At 36.0% G+C, this 10,000-nt stretch overlaps 1 protein-coding gene across 2 annotated transcripts in view; it reads left to right on the forward strand.

Moving 5' to 3' along the window:
* The first annotated feature begins 958 nt into the window (after positions 1–958).
* The window catches only part of LOC122264542 (lewis-type alpha-(1,3)-fucosyltransferase), a 10,735-nt gene continuing 1,693 nt past the window's right edge, over positions 959–10,000 (forward strand). The window contains exons 1-7 of one of the 2 annotated variants that reach the window (XM_043033487.2): positions 963–1,089; positions 3,472–3,536; positions 5,487–5,691; positions 6,700–6,872; positions 7,823–7,951; positions 8,663–8,782; positions 9,211–9,396. In XM_043033487.2, coding sequence (XP_042889421.2) covers positions 1,069–1,089; positions 3,472–3,536; positions 5,487–5,691; positions 6,700–6,872; positions 7,823–7,951; positions 8,663–8,782; positions 9,211–9,396 — 899 coding nt within the window. In that variant the 5' untranslated portion in view covers positions 963–1,068. Of the gene's footprint in view, positions 1,090–3,471; positions 3,537–5,486; positions 5,692–6,699; positions 6,873–7,822; positions 7,952–8,662; positions 8,783–9,210; positions 9,397–10,000 lie in introns of both variants that reach the window. The other variant, XM_043033488.2, reaches the window with a different exon arrangement.

Consider the following 10,000-nt stretch of genomic DNA (forward strand, 5'->3'; position numbering starts at 1 on the left):
AGTTTATCTAAATATAAAAAGAATTAAAAGTTTTTTTTCCAGATTTCTATTGTTGAATCTTTCATTGATTTTGTTGAAGTGTTGAAGTTTTTTTTTTTTTATTATGCTCAATATATAAGGAAATACATTTTCTTTTATTCACAAAGTATTGGTTACATCTGAAAGCAATTCAATCATATCTACAGCGATGTGTAGTGTAGTAAAAAGTGATTTATTTTTCGTTTCTTGGAGTGCTTAACAATTTTCTTCATTTCCCTGTAATGCTATTTTTCAAGAAATAATATACATTTTTCAATAAATTACATGTATAACGAATAACAGTAATCCTTATTTTCCTCTACTTTAAGTTACTGGCACCTTTCCTCTACTGCACCACACTTCATCAATGTTGTCCTGTGTGCTATAAGTGCCCAGTTAAAGTGGAGGTATCCTGTGAAGGAGTAAAGTACATCCTAAAGTAATTAAAAAATTTATTTAGGCCCTCAAAGTCCTCAACAATGTGTGGAATGGGCGCGTACTAAACGCTGACAGTGATAACCATGTACCCAGTGCATTTTTTTCTTCTTTTCGTCTCCTCCTGTGCAAGGATGCACAGGTTCTACCACCTCCACGCACATCCAGATAGTAGTTGTCGCCATCGCGTGGCTCGTGTGCGGATGTACCTTGCCGACAACTTTTCGTTGCGACAATTTTTTAATTGCGACAGTTTTTTGTTGTGACAACTCACAATAAAATGTTGCTCGTGTGCGGGCAGCCTTAGTGTGTGATATTCATATGTATTTGCATTTGATTTATTTCTGTATTTAATAGCATATATAAGCATTCTTATAATCTCATACACACACACACACACACTAACATAATTTCCCATGCACTTATCTCAGCTCGGCGAAATATCGTACACACAAAGAACTCTCAAACAGCTGTTATCATCTCTAGATTATCCCACGTTGCTTCACCTGCATCTTTCACTAGGGAGAGAATCCCGCTTTTCCTTCAGTGAACGCACAGGTGAAACGCAGTACCTTGACGCCGGTCTTTTGAAGTGAGCGAAGGCAGACACACAGGATGGTGATCATTACGAAAAAGGTTTGTGTGTATTGTGTTTACCTCGATGACTTTTTTTTCAGGAGACTAGGGTATAGTTTGGATAGGAAGGAAATGCGTAAAATATATGTGCATATTTGATACTAAACTAATAATTAGGTTACTGTGGATGTTCACCTTTTAATCAGGTATCGTACCTTTTATTTGTCTTGACACAGGAACGACAAGAAAAAAATATATTTGATAGTAAATAAGGAACTCTTTCTCTCGTCTTCTGACAAAAGCAACATGATAAGAACAACAACAACAAAAATATATGACTTGTAAACCAAGAGTAAAGACATGTTTATTTTCGAAATCGCAAAACATTTGTGTCTGTCGTTTTAAGAGAGGCACGAGAGGAGGAAAATTATATTACGCAATGACTCTATATTATAAATCATTCTTTGTCTTACATTGCGAAGAGCTTGGATGCGACACAAAAGTAATTTACATGCTTAATAAACATCAGATAGTTTATAATGAATCAAGTCTGAAAAATATACCTCTCTGTAGTATGCTTACATAAGACAGAGTTAAATGGACCTTATGAACTCTAAAATACGTCATAGATGTTGATGTTGATGCTGATTGATGCTAATTCACTAAATCCTGAAGCAGTAATATAAATTAAATTTTGAAGTTGAACTAAGCATCTAATTCTGGAGAATGTCTAAGGAGATGTTATTTAAAATTGGTTAGTTAATTAATCAGTCATTAAATAAAAACAAAAAGCAGACCGAAATAAAGTTAGAAAATTAATAGATGCCGTATCACAAGAGATATTTTTCTTTCATTGCAACAGACTGCAATAAATCTTCAATTACATGTCGTTAGTCACATATTTTCACAAAAAAGATAAAGCCACAAACATTTCCAGAATAGAAAACATAATAACTACAACCAGCTATAACTACCAGTTATAAAAAGTTATAGTATCTGGACTGAAGAAAACATTTAATGACATCTAAACATGTTATGTGATTTATATGTAATATATATCATCCTATGATTATTATTTTCATGTGACTACTCTTCCTATTTTTATTCAAATTCTTTTATTCTTTATTCATTTGCGTTGTATGCCATGTATAGAAAAGGAAGGGAGGAAAATACGTATGGATATTGCAAGGACTTGTTGACATCAATTTAATTCACTTCTGGTGTGATTTATGAAAGGATATAGATATAAATAATGTGTATATATAAGTAGACACATAATCATGTTTTTGGTAAGTGTTTGCATGTGTCACTGTGTGTGTGTGTGTGTGAGAGAGAGAGAGAGGGAGAGAGAGAGAGAGAGAGAGAGAGAGAGAGAGAGAGAGAGAGAGAGAGAGAGAGAGAGAGAGAGAGAGAGAGAGAGAGAGAGAGAGTGTATGTGTGTGTGTGAGTGTGTGTATGTGTATGTGTATGTATATGTGTGTGTGTGCGTGTGTGTGTGTTTGTGTCTGTCTTAATTATATAAATCACATCGGCCATTGGTGGACTGTACCTGTAACACGAACATAGTTTCAAGTTACAATAATTACTGTTCTTTTCCTCTTTTGAATTATTATCTGTATCAATATAGCAAGTATTGGTAGTTATGGTATTGTTATCAGAGTTATCATTATGAGTATCAGTAGTTCTAACAATACGCATAATATTAGTAGTGATAATGACTATCATTGCTATTATTGTCATTATCACTATCGTTACCATCATAATTATTGCCATTGTCTTTATAAGTATTAGTACAATTTCTGTCATTGTTATTATCATTACTATCAATATCATTATCAGCAGTATCATTCTTATCATTGCTGTCATCATCTTTATTGTCATTATTACTATCATCACTATTATCATCATCTTCGTTATTATTACTATCATTAATCCCTTAACCTTATGCTTATTAGCTGCTGTAGTAAAAGGATCATCATTACCATTACCATTATTGATTAATTGTTATAATCATTAGCATTACTATTAACCTATTATAATCATCAATCTATAATTATCCTTGTCATCATGAATACTATAAGAAAATAAGGATAATGATGTTAAAAAGTATAGTGCTTATGATAATAATATGATGATGGTGATGATGCTAATAATTGTGTGTGCCAAAGATCCTAATATATAATAATAATGATAATAATAGTAATAATAATGATAATAATAGTAATAATGATAGTGATAATGATAATGATAACAACAATAACCATAATAACGATAATAATTATTACAATTATCATCAATAATATAATTATTAACAATAACAATAACTACAACAAGGATAATAAAGCAAAACAAAATACAAACAAAAAAATACAGAAAAATCGCGGAAAAGCTGCCAAGAACTGATCGGTCTCCCAGTCCACTTTTTTGCTTTCTTTCCCGCAGGTGTTGGTGGGCGTGGCCTTCTGCCTCGGGTTGGTCGCCCTGCTTTTGCTTCACATTCCACCTGGGTGAGGAAATTGAGGGGAATTGATGAAAGGATGGGTCATTAAGGCGAAGAGACGAAGAGGGGAGGGGCTAGGGGCTGGGGGGAGGGGTGGGGGCAGAGGGCTAATATAGATGATTTCTTTCGTTTTCTTGTTGATACTTTTTTTTTCTTATTTTCTTGGTGTAATATTCAAGTCTTTTTTGTGTGGGTGATATTTTTTGTTGACGCTTTTTAATTCGCTTCTTTGTTTGTTCGATCATTCGATAGATCAGGTGATTATAAGAGATATTTCTTCTTAACCATTTTTGTCGCAAATGAGCCGTTGGCGAATTATAATGCCTTTTAGTGAAGAAACACAGTTCGCAAATGGGCATTGTGCGATTCTGTTCATTTTTAGCTTTGTACTTACCCGAAAACCTGGACATGTTTGGGTTTTAGCCTGCCATATAAAACAAGATAAACAGAACAGAGAAAATAAGTTCGAAAACACTTTTCTTAATTTGAATTTCTGCCAGATATTAAAATAAACAAAAATATTGAATATATAACAATAAATCATATACAGTACTGCATTTCAGTTAATCAAAGCTTCTGTTTCATCTCTGCTTAGAAATGTATGCAAAAGAAAGCTCGAGATTTAAATCCACCCGAAGCTAGATAACATTAAGGAAATTTTGTATCCGAATTATAAGGATCCTGAAGACTTCCGCGGTCAATCAGCATCATATATCCCATTCGCGCCATTTCCCTAATACCACTCCCGCCAGCGAGAGAAGTGCGCGCAGCCTTCAAGCGCGGGATTAAGATAAGATAAGGTTTATGTATTTTATTGCATTATTTTCACGATTCAAGAAAAAATACATGCTTGTATAAACGTATCTCCAATGAGTATTCACATATGAAACGATGTAAGACGGGTATTTAGAGTGATAGATCATGACATGACAGGACGTCATTTGGCGGGAACGAAATATTCCTATGACTTGATATCACATCACCCGGCACAAGCTCTGTCTTACATGACTATATGTAGTGAATTCTTGTTGACATTCACCGAAGCGCCAAAGGTGCGAAGGCCACGACAATTACTTGACATTGCCACATCAAAAAAGCTATCCATATCAATTATATTTATTTAGTATATATGATATATCTTTATAGATGTAAATTGTCCTAGAATTCATTGACCCATCCATCCCATGTACTAATCACCCTGCACTGTATTGGCAGAATAAAACAGAAAAAAGTACCAAACGTATTCACACAAAAACGTTAAGCGTAAATACTGTTTTTGCTGCGTCTTGTGTTTCTGTTCTTGTAGTTGTAAACGTTTTTTTATGATTCTTGTCAATCCGGGCAGTTTATTGTGTTTAGTGCTATTGATAATTATAGCTTAATACTGCTAACGCTTTTTTATTATCTTTTTTTTTTGTCATTCTTCGTTTCCTTGTTTAAAGCATTGTTGCTGTTGTTTGTGTTCATTCGTGCGTGTGTATATGTGCGTGCCAAAGATCTTAATGGCGGGATAAACCCGTCGAGTTTTTGGTACAAGGCCACTAGAGCAACCTTGTGTTTGCCATTCAATTATGTCTTCAAACCTGTCATGAACACGAAATAATTCTGACAATTTACCGTATATATCCCAAATGCCTGTTCTTTTTTATCGTTATTACATACTGTATTACAGCAGTTGTGTTTTGAATTCTGGGAAACATTCATACCATTATTGATGGCATATGACAGTGATAATGGCACCTTCTACCCAAAGCCATCAAAGTAAAACGAAGCAATTGAAAAGAAACAGTCAGACACTGCAGAAAAAATGTTTAAAAAGGGTGTTCATGTACAACTGTTTTTTACGTTTTATGGCACTCACAAACACACACACACACACACACACACACACATACTAAAGGAGAAAGAATATGAGAATGGCCGCGAGGAAAGTATTAACCATTCTCTACCTCAACAGAACCACCACCTGGGCGAAACCTCATTACGAGATCGCCCTCCAAACGAAGCAGTATCGAACCCAAGAACCGAGTCTCATTACTCCCAACCGCATGACATCTCGCCGAAACATGACACTGGACGAGGAGCTGCCAGCGGACCTCAAGATGGAACCAGCATACAACGAAGATTACACGTCACTGAAGAAAATATTAGTCTGGAATGATGTAGGTTTTGTTATGTTGTTGTTTAAAGAGAGCTGTTTGTGACGTTTTTAGAGAAGGCGTGGGTGAGAACGGATGCTTAAACAATACAAGAAATGCAATAACGGACACATTTCGTTGTTGTATGTTCATTAAAATTATCGTTCCCATGCATACGTTTTCAATTGTTTCTATTGAGATGGATTATTTGATTAGTTGATTAAAGGGATGAATATATTGTTGATATGATTTTGATGATAGGAATTATTGTTGAGAAAGATGGTTCATTGTAATAAGAATGTTAGTTGATGGTAATGGTGCTATAATCATTATTATTAGTATATTTTAAAAAGAAAAAACATGATGTAACTTGTAATACCAGTAATCAGCTGCATGTTACCACCGGCACAGATAGAGCCAGACAAACACATAACTCCACAATACAATATACACAATATACACAGTATATAGTTTGACCAACTATTATTGAGTGCCAACTTGCCTTCCCCCTTTTTCTAAGTCTGTTATCTTTCTTTAATACCACATTTTTTTCGGTAAGATTTATTAAGGATTTAGGCTTTATAGAGACCTCTCTTTTTTAACAGGCATTACACCAATCATTGCTACTATTACAGTTATAGACTCATTACCACAATCAAACAGTCATTATCGAAATCATTGGTATCATTGCAATTATACACTCATTACCGAAATCTTTGGTATCATTGCAAATAGATACTAATCACCGCAATCGCTGGTATCATTACAACCATCATCCAATAAATATCGAAATCATTATTATAACTATAAACAAATATCACCTCAATTTGATAGCATTTCGCCACGTCACTAGATCTACGGTGAGTAACAGTACGTATTGGAGTTGGAGGAAGAAGGCCCTTAGATTAACTCTATTTTTCTAACAGTCATTATTAATACCATAATTACAAACATATGATCATTACCATATTCGAATACCACGACATTACGACCATCATTATAATCGAATATTATAATAATGGTATTTGCCAGATGTACGGCAAATACCATTACGGTTTCGGGTTGGGCAGAGAGCCCTTCGTCCGCGCCGGCTGCCGGGTCGATCGGTGCTTCTTGACAGCTGACAGGAGTCGCTTTCCGCTCGAGTCGCTGGACGCTCTCGTCTGGCACTTCCGGAGCGGGGATCTGTCGCTTCCGGAGTTCAGGTGAAGTTGGTGTTTATTGGTGTGCTGTTTTTGTTGTTGTTGTTGCTGTTTTTTGTGGTTTTCGTTAATTAAGGGTGTTTGGGGAGGTGTGTTTGTTTGTTTTTTTGTTTGTTTTTCTGATGTTGGGGGAGGTTAGTGTTTGTTTGTTTTTTCTATTTTTTTGCGATGCTAGGGAAGTTTTTTTTTCATGTGATTTAAATGAAGTTATGTTTTTTTTTATGATGCTGGTGAGATTGAGTTTTTTTCCATGATGGTGAAGTAAAGGATCTTTGTGGGTGTGTGGGTGTGTTTTACGGTACTGATTAAGTTTGTGTGTTTCCTTTTTATGAAGTAGGTGATTTTAAAGCGTTTTCCATATCTTTTTACGACATTGATTATTTTGAGAAATGTTTTATGGTATTACAGCTAAGGTTTTCCGGAGTTTTTTTTTCGTTTGGTTATTTTATGATAAACATGCAAAAGATATTAATTGTTGTTAGCTAAAAAAAAAAATGTGGGAGTAGATGTAAAATGATTGAATAAATTATAGTTTTCAAGAACTGTTGAAACTTTATGTTATTCTCCCTTAGAGATTATTTTCATGGTCACTGGTTAATCCAATAATTTAATGTGATATTTGTTTACTCTAAATCATAATTAAGAGAGAGAGAGAGAGAGAGATGAAAGAGAGAGAGAGAAAGAGAGAGAGAGAGAGAGAGAGAGAGAGAGGGAGATGAAAGAGTGAAGAGAGAGAGAGAGAGAAAGAGATGAAAGAGAGAAAGAGAGAGGGAGAGAGTGGGTAAAGCAGCGTCTGGATCTAGTTTGACTTAAACTTCAATAACATAGATAAAGTTCTTTCTATTTTTCTCATGTTATCGTATATGCATTAATATATATTTGCTAAATCAAAGCGATATCCAGAATTACCTTGTTTCACCTACACTGACCTCTCCTTCCCCTGCCCATTACAGGTCACCTCATACAAGATACGTGTTTCGAATGCAGGAGTCTCCTGTATTTCTGTACTCTTCCCTTCATCCGTATAATGGACTCTTCAACTGGACTTTTACTTATCGCTTGGACTCCGATTTTCCCAGTCCGTGAGTGTCGGTGCACTGTAGGTTATGGGAAAAAAAAATTGTGTTCGGAGTAAATGTAAAATAGGATCTTTTGTTTCTCTCCTTCTCTCTATCTCTTTCTATCTCTCTCTCTCTTTCTTTCTTTCTTTCTCGCTCTCTTTCTTTCTTTCTCGCTCTCTTTCTCTTTCTCTCACTCTTTTTCTCTTTCCCTTTCCTTCTTCCTCTCCCTCTACTTTTCCCTCTCTCTCTTTGTCTTTCTCAGTCTCTCTCTCTCTCTCTCTCTCTCTCTCTCTCTCTCTCTCTCTCTCTCTCTCTCTCTCTCTCTCTCTCTCTCTCTCTTTCTTTCTCTCACTCTTTCTCTCTTTCCCTTTCCTTCTCCCTCTCCCTTTCCCTGCATCTCTCTCTCTCTCTCTCTCTCTCTCTCTCTCTCTCTCTATCTATATATATATATATATATATATATATATATATATATATATATATATATATTTTTTATATATATATATATATATATATATATATATATATATATATATATATATGTGTGTGTGTGTGTGTGTGTGTGTGTGTGTGTGTGTGTGTGTACGTATATGTATATATATCTTTCTCTAAGTGTCCCTCTCTGCATAGTTGTGTGCATTATATTGTATAAAAAAAACAGCAAATTGACTCATCATCATCTACCTCTCTTTTTCTGTGAGTTGTACACATATCCCCATGATGTTTTGACAGCCATGGATTTGTCCTGAATAAGAGAGCACATCCTATAGATGCAGCTTCAGCGGTAGGCAATAAGACGAAGCTGATCGCCTGGTTTGTGTCCAATTGTCATTCTGAAAGTGGCAGAGAGAGGTACGCCCGGCAGTGTTATTGTTATTACCATTTTGTCTTTATTGCGTTGCTTGTTTTGTGCCTTTTTTTGGTCCAATAAGGGTTTGATTTGTTACAATGGCAGGATATCAGATAAAGCATAAACAAAGACCGATTCGTCATATCATATATTTTTTATGCAACATATCAAATTTATATAATACATCTCGCGTGGCATGGCCCATACATTTCTCAATCAGCACAACATGCCATCCACAATACATCACACACATACAACACACCACAACATTATACCACAATACACACAGCCACACTATACCTCCCACAACGAAACCACTTCTCCCACAACACACCCCCACACCCATACGTCTCCCACCCCCACACCTGGCCCCAAGAATCCCACAAGACAACGTCCTCTCTCTCTCTCCCCCACACACATCAACACCCAGCCTGGTCCGGACCTTACAACAGTACGTGGAGGTCGACATCTACGGCAAATGCGGATCGCTCAAGTGCCAGAGGTCGCAGCAGAGGGAGTGTTACCGCATGTTGGAACGAGACTACAAGTTCTACCTCGCCTTCGAGAACTCTCTGTGTGCTGATTACGTCACGGAAAAGTTCTTTGACGTCTTGCAGTGAGTGCTGGATGAGAGAATTGGTAAATTATGATGATATTAGAGGTTTTAAAGTAGGATGTTCTTTGAGTAGAACAATGCTATTAGTAGTCATAGATTTTACATGTTTGGAACGTGTAACTTGTTGATATAAGAATAGTGATTTTTTTACGTAATATGTCCAAAAATAGCTAAAGGATTATAAGAATGACATGCTCAATATATAGTTTTCCTTTGCAATTTGCATTTTTCCATAAAAAAAAAATCATCTACTTTGTTTTTCCTCATCATCATCCTTTCCCAATTCTTCCCTCCGTTCCTTCCCTCCGTTTTCACCATCTCCCCTCCTCCATATACTTCTTTTTCTTCTTCCCTCTGTTAACCCATCACCCGAAATTCCAAAAGTGGACCTTGGGTTCAACAAAAAATGAAAACCACTGTACTAGGTACCACACAGTCCCAACTACCTTCCTACCAGATACTACTCACTCCCTAATACCCTCCTACCAGATACCAATCAGTCCCAAATGCCTTCCTACCAGACACCACTCAGGCCCTAATACCTACTTATCAGATACCAGATAGTCCCTAAAACCTTCCTACCAGATACCAATCAATCCCAAAC

This window comes from Penaeus japonicus, unplaced genomic scaffold, assembly GCF_977035675.1.
Source record: "Penaeus japonicus unplaced genomic scaffold, GWHDUDI00000001_assembly GWHDUDI00000018, whole genome shotgun sequence".
Taxonomy (NCBI): domain Eukaryota; kingdom Metazoa; phylum Arthropoda; class Malacostraca; order Decapoda; family Penaeidae; genus Penaeus; species Penaeus japonicus.